At 52.2% G+C, this 15,696-nt stretch overlaps 1 protein-coding gene across 1 annotated transcript in view; it reads left to right on the plus strand.

Moving 5' to 3' along the window:
- Positions 1–7,973: 7,973 nt before the first annotated feature.
- The window catches only part of LOC134984359 (gastrula zinc finger protein XlCGF48.2-like), a 36,710-nt gene continuing 28,987 nt past the window's right edge, over positions 7,974–15,696 (plus strand). Inside the window, exons 1-4 of the mRNA XM_063949956.1 lie at positions 7,974–8,166; positions 10,094–10,171; positions 11,250–11,679; positions 13,125–13,257. Coding sequence (XP_063806026.1) covers positions 7,974–8,166; positions 10,094–10,171; positions 11,250–11,679; positions 13,125–13,257 — 834 coding nt within the window. The remainder of the gene's footprint in view (positions 8,167–10,093; positions 10,172–11,249; positions 11,680–13,124; positions 13,258–15,696) is intronic.

Genomic DNA, 15,696 nt, shown 5'->3' on the forward strand with positions numbered 1-15,696 from the left:
GTATCCATCAAGAAGATCAGCCTGGTTTCCTGTTTGAGAAGTTCCCGATCAATATCACCTCCTCTGATATTTAGGGTAATTCTCTTCATACCAAAGGCTACCAGACCCCTGGAATTGCCTTGGTGATGTTTCAGAAAATGTCGCGCTACTGGTGTGAGTGTCTTCATCAGTTCCTTATCTCTCCTGGCGTTTCTTATATTCCCAAGATGCTCGAGTAGTCTTTTCTTCAGAGGCCTCTTAGTTTTCCCTATGTAGCTCTTGTTACATGGGCATCTTAAATTGTATATCACGGCAGGGGTTTCACAGTTGATGTACTCTCCAATGCGCCAAACCCTGTCAAATTTGTCCGTATATTCCATTGTGTGGACCATGATCGAACATGCCTTGCAAGTACCACATTTATTGGATCCTTTTTTGTTGTATAGGGGTTTCTTAACAGTTTCCAAGTGGCTCTGGACTAATATATCTCTGAGGTTTTTAGATCTTCTCCAATTCACTGTGATACCTTCCCCCAGAATTGTTTCCAGATCTGGATCGGTCCTGAGAATTTCATAGTGTTTCTGTAAGATCTCCCGAACATCCTGCCACTCCTGGCAGAAGGTACCTATGAATCTTACTTTCTCCTCTTCCTTCTTTTTCGTCTTAGGCGTGAGTAGTTGGTCTCTTGTGTACGTTCTTGTTTTGTGATAAGCTTGTTTGACTGATCTCTTACTGTATCCACGGGACTCCAATCTATTGCTTAGTTGTTTGGCCCTCAATTGGAAAGTGTCTTTTTCAGAGCAATTCCTCTTCATACGTAAGAACTCCCCTTTTGGCAGTCCTTTTATTACTGACGGGTGGTGGGAGCTTTCGTGATGTAATATACTGTTTGTTGCAGTTTTTTTACGAAAAAGATCTGAAGAGATATGTCCATCTGCTTCCAAGGTCAGTGTAACATCTAAAAAATTCACCATTTTCTCATCCATTTCATATGTGAGTTTTAGATTCAGATTGTTTGAATTGAGCTTCTGCATGAATTTCATAAATGTCGGTTTGTCTCCTCCCCAAATTATGAGGAGGTCATCTATATACCTCATCCACATGTGTATGTGGGTGGTATATGGGTCATTCTCCTCGCAGAACACAATGTCCCTCTCCCACCACCCCAGGTACAGGTTAGCGTACGTGGGCGCACACGTAGTCCCCATCGCAGTCCCCTGTACCTGGAGGTAGAAGTCGCCGTCGCAAACGAAATAGTTCTTGGTCAGGACAAAACGTAAGAGGGTGATCAAGAAATTATTGAAATCACTCTTTTGGTCCATATTCAAAAAGTATTGGACCGCCTGGATCCCAAATTCATGTTTAATGCTCGTGTACAAGCTTTCGACGTCACAAGTTATCAGCCATGTGCCGGGATTGAATACCACATCTTGAATTTTGCTGAGGACGTCAAGAGTGTCCCTTGTATATGATGGTAATCCTATGACGTATTCCCTCAGATGTAGATCTAGGTATTCACTGGCCTTCTCCGTCAAGCTGCCTATTCCCGACACAATGGGTCTGCCCGGTGGATTGACCTCATCCTTGTGAATTTTAGGAAGTAGGTATAGGGTAGGTATTTTGGGATTTTCAGAATATAGGAAGTCAAAATCTTTCTTGGGAATGATGCCACTGTCTTTTGCTCTCTGAATTGTTCTGTTGTAAATCTCTTGATAATCCTGAGTGGGATTAAAAGTAAGTTTTTTATAACAGATTATGTAATAGTCATCATCTTACAGGCAGCCGGTGAAGGGAGCAGAGAATGGGTGTTATGTGGCAGGAACGGGCTGGTTAGGTAACAGCCTGGCTGCTGCATTCTGTACAAGCTACAAGCGGTGCAATTCTTTTGCTGGGAGACCCAGGTAGAGGACATTGCAGTAGTCTATGTGTGATGATACAAGTACATGTATGACTGTAAGTAGATCTTCTGAGGGAATAAAGTGCTGGAGCCTGGCTCTGTTCCTCAGATGAGGATATGATTGTGGCTGATACCTGATGTCTAAGTGTCACTCCACCATCCAGGACACCAAGATTCCGCATATGGGGGGTCATTCCGAGTTGTTCGCTCGTTGCCGATTTTGGCAACGGAGCGATTAATGTGAAAATGCGCATGGTATGCAGAGCGCTAAGTATTTTAGCTCAAACTTTGTAGACTTACGGCAGAACAAAGAATTTTCATTGTTGAAGTGATCGGAGTGTGATTGACAGGAAGTGGGTGTTTCTGGCCGAAAACTGGAAGTATGCAGAAAAACGCAGGCATGCCAGGATAAAACGCAGGAGTGTCTGGAGAAACGGGGGAGTACCTGGCCGAATGCAGGGCCTGTTTGTGACGTCAAACCAGGAACTAAACGGCCTGAGCTGATCTTAGTGTTGGAGTAGGTCTGGAGCTACTCAGAAACTGCTAAGAATTTTTTATTCGTTATTCTGCTAATCTTTCGTTCACAATTCTGCTAAGCGAAGATACACTCCCAGAGGGCGGCGGCCTAGCGTGTGCAATGCTGCTACAATCAGCTAGCGAGCAAACAACTCGGAATCACCCCCATGATCAGCATTTTGTAATTCTGAACCCCCAAGCGTAATTCTGCTTGGTAGGCAAAGCTGAGCTGTAGCCCTGTCCTTTGTTCGTGAGCTTCTATCATAAGGACCTGTTTCACCAGGACTGAGTCACAGCCAACTGGCATCACCCACACCTGGAGCTCAGTTAGACAACCATTTAGGATTGGTACTGGGTTCTCAGTACCCAGAGCAAAGACAGGTCATCTGCATAGCAGTGGTAGATGAGGGCATGACATCTGATTATTTCACCCAGTGGTAGCATGTATATTGCAAAAAGCATAGGAGATAGGATAAGAACCTTGAAAAACAACGCATGGCAATGATGAGTATACTCCAGAAGATTAAAATGGTTCCTCAACTGAGTGATGTCTATTGTGTGCAACAAGAGCTGATTTATTTCTCAGAATATAGAAATGGCCTCTCACCTGTGTGACTTTTGTGATGTATAACACAAACTGATTTTCGTGCAAAACATTTCCCACACTCAGAACATGGAAAAGGCTTCTCACCTGTGTGACTTCTCTGATGCTTAACAAGATCTGATTTGTTTGCAAAACATTTCCCACACTCAAAACATGGAAAAGGCTTCTCACCTGTGTGAATTCTCTGATGTATAACAAGTTGTGATTTATGTGTAAAACATTTTCCACACTCAGAACATGGAAATGGCTTCTCACCTGTGTGACTTCTGTTATGTCTAACAAGATGTGATTTGTGTGCAAAACATTTCCCACACTCAGAACATGCAAATGGCTTCTCACCTGTGTGACTTCTCTGATGCTTAACAAGATCTGATTTGTTTGCAAAACATTTCCCACACTCAGAACATGGAAAAGGCTTCTCATCTGTGTGACTTCTCTGATGTATAACAAGTAGGTATTTCCAGGTAAAACTTTTCCTGCACTCAGAGCAAGAAAATGGCTTCTCACGTGTGTGACTTCTCTCATGTATAACAAGATTTGATATGTGTGCAAAACATTTCCCACACTCAGAACATGGAAATGGCTTCTCACCTGTGTGACTTCTCTGATGTTTAACAAGATCTGATTTCTGTGTAAAACATTTCCCACACTCAGAACATGGAAATGGCCTCTCACCTGTGTGAGTTCTGTGATGTGTAACAAGATCTGATTTGTATGCAAAACATTTCCCACACTCAGAACATTGAAATGGCTTCTCAACTGTGTGACTTCTCTGATGTCTAACAAGCCATGATTTCCGTGTAAAACATTTCCCACACTCAGAACATGGAAATGCCTTCTCACCTATGTGACTTTTCTGATGTATAACAAGATCTGATTTGTATGTAAAACATTTCTCACACTCCGGACATATCAGTGGCCTTTCACCTACCTTACCTGTTTGTGGGTTAATAGGCTTTGTGTTCTGTGTAAAACATTTGGCATCTATAGAACAGGGAAACTCTGTATCTCAGTGATTGCGCTGAGACGAAAAAAAAGTGGGTCCCAGGGACCCCTCACTTTTAAAAATTGGGGTCCTAACTGTCCTTTTGTGGGTCCCATCGGAATGAAGGTTCTTATTAATTATTCAAATATAAAAACACAACAAAACAAAAACTTAGGCGTCTGGCTTTGTGGGGAAGGGGCTTGGCCACATAATAGTGGCAATTCACATTACACCACACAGTAGTGCCGCTTATACACATTGCACCAAGCAGAACCACCTATACACATTGTGCCAGGCAGAGCACGTTATACACATTGTGCCAGGCAGAGCACGCTATACACTTTGCGCCAGGCAGAGCACGCTATACACTTTGCGCCAGGCAGAGCACGCTATACACTTTGCGCCAGGCAGAGCACGCTATACACTTTGCGCCAGGCAGAGCACGCTATACACTTTGCGCCAGGCAGAGCACGCTATACACTTTGCGCCAGGCAGAGCACGCTATACACTTTGCGCCAGGTATAACCAGCTATACACATTGCGCCAGGTATAACCAGCTATACACATTGCGCCTGGCAGAGCACGTTATATACATTGCGCCTGGAAGAGCACGTTATATACATTGCGCCAGGCAGAGTATATTATATACATTGCGCCAGGCAGAGTACATTATATACATTGCGCCAGGCAGAGTACATTATATACATTGCGCCAGACAGAGCACGTTATACACTTTGCGACAGACAGAGCACGTTATATACATTGCGCCAGGCAGAGCACGTTATATACATTGCGCCAGTCAGAGTACGTTATATACATTGCACCAGGTAGAACCACCTATACAACCACTGAGCCAGGCAGATCACGTTATACATTTTAAACGGGGAGAAGCTGCGGGCAGCGCGATTTGAATGGGGAGAAGCTACCAGTGGTGATTTGATGGCAAGAGAGGCACTGAAACAGTATTATTAGCAGAGAGACACTGGTCACTCAGAGACCTCTCTGCTTGTAGTGCGTAAAACGCGATATAGCGCATATTTTGCAATCAGTGACTATAGTGGGAAGAGAGTGAGGTGGGTGTAGGGGGAAGAGAGAAACTGACTGAGGGGGGAGACAGAGAAGAAGAGAGACGGACAGAGAGAGGGGGCGGGACGGACAGAGAGAGAGAGAGGTGGGGAGACAGAGAGGGAACGAGACGGACAGAGAGAGAGCGAAAGGAGACGGACAGAGAGAGAGAGAGAGGAGACGGACAGAGAGAGAGAGAGAGGAGACGGACAGAGAGAGAGAGAGGAGACGGACAGAGAGAGAGAGAGGAGACGGACAGAGAGAGAGAGAGAGAGAGAGAGAGGAGACGGACAGAGAGAGAGAGAGAGGAGAGACGGACAGAGAGAGAGAGAGAGAGAGGAGACGGACAGAGAGAGAGAGAGAGAGAGGAGACGGACAGAGAGAGAGAGAGGAGACGGACAGAGAGAGAGAGAGAGGAGACGGACAGAGAGAGAGAGAGAGGAGACGGACAGAGAGAGAGAGAGAGAGGAGACGGACAGAGAGAGAGAGAGAGAGAGAGGAGACGGACAGAGAGAGAGAGAGAGAGAGGAGACGGAGAGAGAGAGAGAGAGAGAGAGAGGAGACGGAGAGAGAGAGAGGAGACGGAGAGAGAGAGAGAGAGAGGAGACGGACAGAGAGAGAGAGAGAGAGAGGAGACGGACAGAGAGAGAGAGAGAGGAGACGGACAGAGAGAGAGAGAGAGAGGAGACGGACAGAGAGAGAGAGAGGAGACGGACAGAGAGAGAGCGAGAGAGGAGACGGACAGAGAGAGAGCGAGAGAGGAGACGGACAGAGAGAGAGCGAAAGAGAGGAGACGGACAGAGAGAGAGCGAGAGAGGAGACGGACAGAGAGAGAGCGAGAGAGGAGACGGACAGAGAGAGAGAGGAGACGGACAGAGAGAGAGAGAGAGGAGACGGACAGAGAGAGAGCGAGAGGAGACGGACAGAGAGAGAGCGAGAGGAGACGGACAGAGAGAGAGCGAGAGGAGACGGACAGAGAGAGAGCGAGAGGAGACGGACAGAGAGAGAGCGAGAGAGAGAGGAGACGGACAGAGAGAGAGCGAGAGAGTGAGGAGACGGACAGAGAGAGAGCGAGAGAGTGAAGAGACGGACAGAGAGAGAGAGAGAGTGAGGAGACAGACAGAGAGAGAGGGAACGAGGAGACGGACAGAGAGAGAGAGAGGGAGGGAATGAGACTGACAGAGAGGGAATGAGAGAGAGAGAACGAGACGGCCAGAGAGAGAGGGAACGAGAGAGAGCGGGAGGGAGAGGGAACGAGACGGACAGAGAGAGAGGGAACGAGACGGACAGAGAGAGAGGGAACGAGACGGACAGGGAGGGAACGATACGGACAGAGCGAGAGAACGAGACGGACAGAGAGAGAGAACGAGACGGAGAGAGAGAGAGAACGAGACGGAGAGAGAGAGAGAACGAGACGGAGAGAGAGAGAGAACGAGACGGAGAGAGAGAGGGAATGAGACGGAGAGAGAGAGAGACGGAGAGAGAGAGGGAATGAGACGGAGAGAGAGAGAGACGGAGAGAGAGAGGGAATGAGACGGAGAGAACATGATGGAGAGATAGAGGGAACGAGACAGACAGAGCGAGAGAGAAAGGGTGGAGATCGAGAGAGGGGATAGATGGAGGCAGGGGAAAGGGAGTGTTTGAGAGAGGGGCTTGTACTACTGTCACATTGCTTGAAGTCAGTGGTGTATGGACACGACTGCCAGTGCCTCTGCAAATTCCTCCGATGGACTTTTGGAGTCGGGGACGGTCAGGACAGGGGCATACCTGCCAACTGTCCCAATTTTTGCGGGACAGTCCCGCTGTCCCACCCGTGGCCAGCAGTGTCCCGCGGTGGTGGGGGGGACATTTGGGAGGCTTTTGCACTCACAGCAGAGCCGAGTGAATAGACGCTGTGCGCATGTGCACACAGCGTCTATTCATGGAGGTACTGGGGGCATGCCAGCAGCTCACTGAGCGCTGGCCATGCCCCCCTGGTAACAAGAATGGGGCCGTGGCTCGCGATCGCGGAATTGCCGCGAGGCCACGCCCCTTTATGTAAAGCCACGCCCATTTTTATGTAGACACTCCCCTTTTCGGCACGGAAGTCCCTTTTGACCATTTGGAAAGTTGGGAGGTATGCAGGGCTGTAATAGAAGTAGGCAAGGGCTGAGAGAGCGGCCCCTGTCCTCCCCTTCCAGCCCGGTGTCTGTCTCAGCAGCAATAGAGGGGAGTTTAGATTAGTAAAATAGGTACGGAGGAGAAGGAGAGCGGACCTTTTACTGGCCGGGAGACAGGACACGAGTGACTGGCTGTGCAGTGCTGGTCTTAACACACGGGCTCTGGGGCACTGGTGGTGGGCGGGCGAACAGGCGCAGCGCTGTTCGCGGCATTTAATGAATCAAAGAGACTCGTTGTAGTGCCGTCCCTGAACCAGCCCCCACCGCGGGAACAGACAGCCCCCCTCTCCCCACGCCACTGTGTAAAGCAAATATCTACCGTGAGATCGCGGAGCACCCGACTCCCTTCTCCCCGGCCACGGACCACTGGCAGCAATTAGAAGCCAAACCCCCTCCCCAGCCGCGGGTTACCCACTGTCACAGACGATCGCTGCCACGGAGCTGCGCTGTCATGTCCTGACTCCTGACTGGCAAGGCTCCACCTCCTCTTTTTAAAGCCTGGCGCCGGGCCGCCACGCCAATCAATCTGCCAGGCTAGGGATTGGCTGCAGCGGAGCGCGTCCCAGAGGACTCACGCATGTTGGAAATGTGAGTCCCTGAACATCAATACCGGGTAAAAAACGCGCTATAGCGCATTTTTGCGAACACTGGTCCTGTCACAGAAATTGGTGGTAGCAGTGGGATAATCCCAGGCGGCTTTTCATCACCCGATTGGAGAAGCCGAGTTACTCAGGGGAGGAGTAACTGCAGCGCAGGAGAACGCACAAGATGGCGAAATCCAGCGGAATATCCAAGGATGATCTGGAGATCGTGTGCCAGGAGAAGGGTGTGGATATCCCTTTCAACGCGTCCAGAAGCGTCATGAAGGCGGCGCTCATGAGCATGGTGGAGGCTTATCGGGCAGAGGTGGAAAGCACTAACAGCGTCAGCATCGAAGAGGACGGCCCAACAGTGGACCTTCGTAAGGAACCGGTGAGACCCACAAGCCCCGCCCTCTCTCACAGCAGCAATGTTTCCCAGCAATCCCTAGCAGGGCCAGGATCCCAACGTCGCGGGGGGAGGGGGGGGCGGCCGCGGCAGACATGAGGCACCACTCTGACAACCTGTAACTATAACACAGGAGCGGCGGCGGAGGCCGCGGAGAACGGGAGACACCACGCAGGATTCAAACATGGCGCCGCTGTGACAGCTTCTCAGAGTGACAGGAGGGATATGCAGAATGTGGACACAGATGAGATCCGTACTTGGAATGCTGAGCCGGCCTCAGGAGACATCTAAAAGGCAAGTAATGGCGTCCAGATACCCGAATCGTGACATTGTACACAGATCAGGACGAGTTCAGTTTGCCAAGTTTGCAGACAGTGATGGGGACATTGATGGACATTTGCAAGTTTTTGAAAGGACTTGTAAACTACAAGATCTACCCAAGTCAGAGGTGGGTGAGACACCTTGTGCCCACTCTGCATGGAGAGGCATTGGAGGCCTATCGAGGAGTGGCGACGGAGGACTGTGGGAACTACGACGAAGTTGCGAAGGCCCTCCTCCAGCGATTCTTCATCACTCCAGAGTCTTACAGGAAGAAGTTCAGAGACTTGCCTAAGAATCCTAGCAGCACCCATGGGCAGTTCGCCACCCAGCTGCGGCAGTACGTGGTGAAGTGGGAGAAGGATTCGGAAGCCACTACGTGGGACGCATTGATTGACCTGATCTGCAGGGAGCAGTTCTTCCGCAGGTGCGCCCCAGAAGTGAAGGAGTGGTTGCTAGATCGGGAGCTACCCAGTTTAAAGATGGCTGCCCAGTTAGCAGACAAGTATGTGGCAATTCGACCGCAGGGGCAGAAGCGCCCAACCAGCAGCCAACCCCAAAAGACTGTACCACCAGGGGGACACCCCTCTTCAGCTCATCGCCTCCCAAAGCAAGCATCTTCCAACCCGGGTGCTTTTGGCCAGCAACCGCCCCGCAGTGCCCCTGCCAGTAATCAGAGGACATCGGAGCCACGCCTGGACAAAAAGTGCTATGGCTGTGGGAAAATCGGACATCGGAGGATGAACTGTCCTGCATCCCAAGCACCCCAGCCTCGTGCGCGAAATCCCAGTGCTGGAGCCCGGATTGCTTGCTTAACCCGTGGAGATGAGCCTCCAGAGACTGTACCCCCTCCAGTCAGTCCGATGGAGTGTGGCGAGAAACAGGTGGACTCTGCGGAAAGAGTCACCTGTATGGCTAAGAAGCCCCCACCAAATATGTGGCGGCACCTGCAGCCGGTCCAAGTGGGGTCCCTGCAGGGCGAAGGCTTAAGAGACTCTGGGGCCTCCATAACTGTTGTGAGCCCCCACCTTGTCGACCATGCAGCAGTACTGCAGGTTTGCACTGCAAAAGTTACAGTGGCCGATGGGCTAGAGCGAGAAGTGCCCATGGCCAGAGTCTACCTCGACTGGGGAGCTGGACAAGAGCTAAGAGATGTTGCCGTAATGGATGGCCTCCCAACTGATGTCGTCTTGGGGAATGATCTCGGTGGAGGAATCGTTACTGCCTTGCGAACGCCATCACCCGGAGTCAAGCGGCCAGACTACAGTCTTCATCGTCTCTGCCAGCACAGCCCAGCCCAGAGGAAAAGACCACAGCGGCTGAACTGCCGCCAACCACAGCATCAGCCATCCCAGAGGAAAAGACCACAGCGGCCAGATCAGCACATCTGCCTCTTGCCTCTGGTGGGCCTACGTCCCCTAGCAACGCAGAGGATGTCGGTTCCAGTTTGTTGAATCCTGTGGGGGTGCCCAGTGATGCTCCTGTCCCTAGTGGTTTGCCAACTCCGGCGGTGAGTATGAGTGACCACCCCGACCCTACCATGACTGACCCCAACTTGACTCACCCCAATATTCCCCTTGTAGCGTGTCCAGACTTAGGAGAAAGTGAGGGCCGCAGGCAGGAGTTTAGGGAAGCTCAGCTCTCTGACCCATCCCTGGAAGGTATGAGGCGCCAAGCTGGCCGTGGCCTTGCTGGGATGGGGCTGGGAGTGTGACCTGGTGGAAAGGGTTACTGTACCGGGTAGCCAAGGTAGAAGGGGATAGGCCGGTGCGGGAGCAAGTTTAACTGGTGGTTCCCAGGAGCTTTTGGGAGCAACTGATGTCAGCTGCACACAAAATTCCCTTGGCGGGATACCAGGGGAGGGACCGAACACCGAGGTGCCTGACGCAGATCTTTTTTTGGCCCGGAGTGTCGGATGACGTCCGGACCTACCGTAAGTCCTGTGATGTATGCCAACGGCTTGGACGCCCCAGTGCTCGGGCTCCCCTAAGGTCTTTGCCAATAGTCGGGGAACCTTTCCGAGTGGCCGTGGACATAGTAGGTCCCCTACCTGTGCCCAGTAGATCGGGGAAGAGATACATCCTCACCGTGGTGGATTATGCTACCCGGTATCCAGAGGCTGTGGCTCTGTCCGCCATCACTGTGGAAAAGGTAGCGGATGCTCTGCTAGGCATATTTAGTAGAGTACGGTTCCCCAGTGAGATCCTAACTGATCAAGGGACGCAGTTCATGAGAGATCTGGTCCAGTGTCTCTGGGCGAGGTGCGGAGTGCGTCAACTCCGCACTGCCCCCTATCATCCCCAGACTAACGGAGTTTGCGAGAGATTTAATGGCACTCTAAGCAGATGCTATGGGCATTTGTGACTTCGGAGGGGGGAGACTGGGAGCGATACCTGCCGCACCTCCTGTTTGCATATCGGGAAGTGCCCCAGGAGTCAACCAGATTCTCGTCCTTCGAGTTACTATATGGCCGCAGAGTCCGTGGACCTCTCGACCTGTTCCGGGAGTCTTGGGAGGGGGAGCTGATTCACCAGGATGAGTCCGTGGTGGAGTATGTGTTGAAGCTCAGAGATCGGTTAGAGAATCTCATGGGACTAGCGCAAGCGAATCTTGCGGAAGCACAGACCAAGCAGAAGACTTGGTATGACCAGGGTGCGCGTGCTCGGGTCTTTGGAGTAGGGCAGAAGGTGCTGGTTCTGGTGCCCACACATCAGAACAAGCTCCAGGCTGCCTGGGCAGGACCGTACACGGTCGCAAAATGCCTAAGCGACATCACCTACGTGGTGTCATTTGACAGCGATGGTAGGAGACAGCGTATCTACCATGAAAACATGTTAAAGGCATGTCACGAGCGTGTGGAGTCGGTAGCCGTTGTGTGCTGCCTGCCGATGGAGGAACCAGGAAAGGATTCCATTCCCGACCTCCTCGCGGATGCCAAGGGTGAGGGTGGTGTAGAGGAAGTTAGCTGGAGCAGTGAGCTTGGTAACCCCAAGAGGGAGCAGCTGGAGTCAGTGCTGCAGTCCTTTGAGGCCCAGTTCAGCAGGAAGCCCGGCCTGACTTCCCTACATGCCTATCATGTAGACACTGGCGAGAACAGGCCGATTCGGCAACCCGCGTATCGGGACTCACCAGAGGCGCAGGCGAGTATCTACCAAGAGGTGCAGGAGATGTTAGTGCTAGGCGTAATCACGCGCTCCAACAGTCCCTGGGCCGCCTCCGTTGTACTGGTTCCCAAGAAGGACCGGACAACCAGGTTATGCGTATACTACCGCCGGTAGAACGAAGTGACCAAATCCGACGCCTATCCCCTACCCCGCATTGACGCACTGTTAGACGAGTTGGCTGGAGCGAAATACATCTCTACGTTCGACCTGAGCAAGGGGTATTGGCAGATACCAATGACTCCCGAGGCTCAGGAACGGTCCGCCTTCATCACCTCCTGTGGCTTGTTTGAGTTCAAAACCATGCCATTTGGGATGAAGAATGCGCCAGCCACCTTCCAGAGTGTGGTCGATGACCTGCTGAAGGGGTTCAGAGAGTTCGCCCAGGCCTACTTGGATGATATTGCTGTCTTCAGCCGAACCTAGGAAGAGCACCTGAGGCACGTGGGCAGGTCTGACCATCAGGGCAGACAAGTGCCAAATGGGGATGTCAGAGGTAGAGTACCTGGGACACCGTGTGGGGGGAGGCAAGGTGAAGCCTGAACCAGCGAAGGCGGAGGCAATCCGCAACTGGCCCCGGCCCACAACCCAGAGACAGGTCCTGGCTTCCTTAGGGATTGCAGGGTACTACAGACATTTTGTCCCTGACTTTAGTTCCGTGGCCAAACCCCTGACTGAACTGACTAAGAAGAAACTCCCCAAGTTAGCTGACTGGACGACCGCATGTGAGTTGGCATTTCAGTAGTTGAAAACAGCTCTAGTACAAGCCCCAGTACTGATGGCACTGGACTATAGTAACAACTTTGTTGTATAGACTGATGCGTCACAGTACGGACTTGGGGCAGTACTGAGCCAGGAGGGGCCGGATGGACAGGAGCACCCGGTGGACTATTTGAGCAGAAAGCTGCTACCGCGGGAGGTGGGTTATGCCACAATTGAAAAAGAGTGTTTGGCTATTGTTTGGGCTGTGAAGAAGTTTCAGTCCTATTTGTATGGCCGCCATTTTACGGTGGTAACGGGCCACAATCCATTACTGTGGCTTCAGCACACCACAGGGGAAAACGGCAGACTGTTGCGGTGGAGCCTTGCTCTTCAGGTTTATGACTTTCATATTATCCACAAGCAAGGCAAGGCTCATAGCAATGCGGATGGACTGTCACGTCAGGAGGAGCCTGAACCCCCAAAGAACTCCCGGTAACCCCATTAAGGACTGTGGGACCAGGGACCAAATCGTTGGGACATGGGTCCCTGGTTGACCCGCTTGAATGGGGGGGAAAAAGTGTGGACGGAGAGACCCCCAGCCCACGTGGACAATGACCGCTGCAGCACTGAAGGGGTTAACCCCTAGTGCCCGGCACCATTATAAGGACAATGGGCGCTTGGCGCCATATTTAAAAAGTATAGGGCGCTAGGCGTCAGGTGTTTAAAATGCTTTTAAAACTGTATTTTAAAGGTGTGCCATGGTCCCAGACCTCTCCGGCGACCACGGCAGTGAGGGCAGCCCCCGGCGCGCTGAGAAGAGTGTGCGCACCGGGGGAGAGGGGAACCGCTGCAGCCTTGAGATCAGTTCCCGCTGCAGCCATCAGGTGTGAGCCGCCGGAGTCCGGGAGCTGTGTGTGCGCCGGGGGAGAAGGGTGAGCCGCTGCGGGTGGGAGCTCAGCTCCCGCTGCAGCTCGCTCTGTGGTTGCCTCAGCCCATCGGAGGTGGCCAGCCGCGGCAGCCGAGACGAACGTCCCGGGCTGCTGGGCGGCAAGGGGGGTGCGCCGCAGCCCGGCTCCCCGCCGGACGCTGCTGCGAGGGCACCGGATACAGCGCCGCACACAGGGGACCGGGCTAGCCGGCTCCCTGTGCGGTGAGGGCACCAGAGTGCGCCGCTCAGGGGGGTCCGGGCTAGCTGGCTCCCTAGTGGCAGGGGTGTGTGTAGTGCACACAGAGACACAGAGCTGCGGCGGCCGGGACAAGCATCCTGAGCCACCGGACTTCAGATCAGGAGGGGACAGGGAGAGCCAGCTCCCTGGACCCCAGTGGCAGGCTGGAGGATGGGGGAAGCCAGCCCCATACCTCCAGCACTGAGAGAGAGCCCCAGCAGCCAGGCTGCAGGGCTAGGGAAGCCCAGCGCTGTAGTTAAAACCAGAATAAAAACATTGTTTTAAATGCAATAACATATATATTGTGTTATGAGGCACTGCAGTGCCTGGGAATGTGGAGCCTGTGCAGGGCACAGGCTCAGTGTAGATTTAAAGGGAAACACATGTGTTTAAATGAAATGTATTTAAATGTAAATTGCACTTACTTGGTTGTGTGCATGCTGATGGATTCTCCCAGACCTTTTCCCCAAAAACGGAATACTTTCCCTTCCAGCCTCACTCTTGAAAGGGGCATTGGGAGAGAGAGAAGCTCAGCTTTGAAACAAGCTGAGTGGTTTTCTGGAGCTCCATGGAGGAGATCACCCGTAGTGTCCAGGAAACCTGGACCGGGGAGCTAGGCTGCCCAGCTCTGGAGCCCAAATCCAGGCTGCAGGCAGTGGGCTAGGTCCCGGGCAGGTTTCTGGAAGTCAGTTTAGGCAAGAAAACTTCCCCCAGCCTAGACTGAACGGCACTGGGGCGTATCCTGATCCTCCAGGATGGGACAAGCAAAGGAGAACGACCACTCCCCACTGTCCATAGGGAACAATGTTAGCTGTGCATGTGACCAAGGCATGCACAGCCCATGGGTAAACACTGATTGGTTGTACACCACAGGGCGGGCTTACCCCCTGTTGTAATGTGTATTGGAGTAGGATAAAAGGAGGGCTGCTGCCCCATTGTATTGTATTGTACCATCTTTTTTCTGCTAGAACATCTTGTTGTATGCTGTTGCCCCTAGCAATAGAGATGAGTCTTTTTTAAGGCTATTATTGAGAAAATAAACATCTGCCTCAAGAAGATTGCTTCATCTTGTGACCTACAGGGTTATGCCAAACATAGCCCCGTCCTCCGGCTGTCCAGGAAAGTACCTAGCGTCTCCAAGTTCCGCCTTCCGCCAACTACCGGTAGAGGCCTAGCAAGTGGCTAGTGGGGATTTGTCAACACCACACAGGTGTGGTAAGAAAAGGCGTTGGCACATACAGAGTAGAACCGTGGTTCCAAACGCCACGGCAGGTTAGGAGTTTGGTGGTGGCAGCATAAATCCGCCCACAACGCAGTGGGTGGAGTCAGTAACAGGCGGTTACTAACTGTAAGCAGGAATCCCCTATGTGGTCAGGCCTCGTGTGACCTAACCCTCCATTCTGTGCGCAGGAGACGGGACGCGAAAGCGGCGAGTGCTTTCGTTCGGGACCGTCCTGTCACACCCACATTGGCTGCTCACACGGTATTATCCGTGAATCAGACTTAGCCGCCTCATGGTCTTTTCATGCAGCGGACAACTCTGACTGCAAATCAGGCATTCTCACAGTTATCACAAACAAGCTGCTGTTTCTCATATTGTCATGCAGACAGACAGACAATAATACAGTGAGACAACGTCCGCACAACTCAGTGATAATAACTGTAGTGTCTATAATACAACGAGCACCGCACTGTGTTATAGAGGAAATCTATGATGGTCACTGTGCCACCTACTAAACACCCCTGCCCCCTCCAGTGGCCGTGTGTTGTAGGACTGACATATTGCTGTAGGAAGAAGCAGGAAGTAGGTGTGTCACCTTTGTGTGAAAACGGCGTCCCAGCATGTGCATCTGACTATAACCTATGTACCCCCAAAAGCACTAATAACCTAGGCTTAATAGCCTGTTATGTCCCTTATAGCCCTGGCCACCATCCCTTATATTTAGGGGGAACCGCTGAACTAGGGACCGCCATGACCTCCCCCAGCAGCTATCCACTGTGGTCTGTGCACTTGTGGCAGCTGGAGAGCGGGGTAGATGTGTAATGTGACGGGCGTCCAGCGGCGGCAGTGTGATCTGTCCGCTGCTGCAAGCCGCACTGCCGGGAGCCACTTCTCTGGAGCTGCGAGGTGTAGCCTGACAGGTGCCCAGTGGCAGC

Source organism: Pseudophryne corroboree (genome assembly GCF_028390025.1).
Source record: "Pseudophryne corroboree isolate aPseCor3 chromosome 3 unlocalized genomic scaffold, aPseCor3.hap2 SUPER_3_unloc_5, whole genome shotgun sequence".
Lineage (NCBI taxonomy): Eukaryota > Metazoa > Chordata > Amphibia > Anura > Myobatrachidae > Pseudophryne > Pseudophryne corroboree.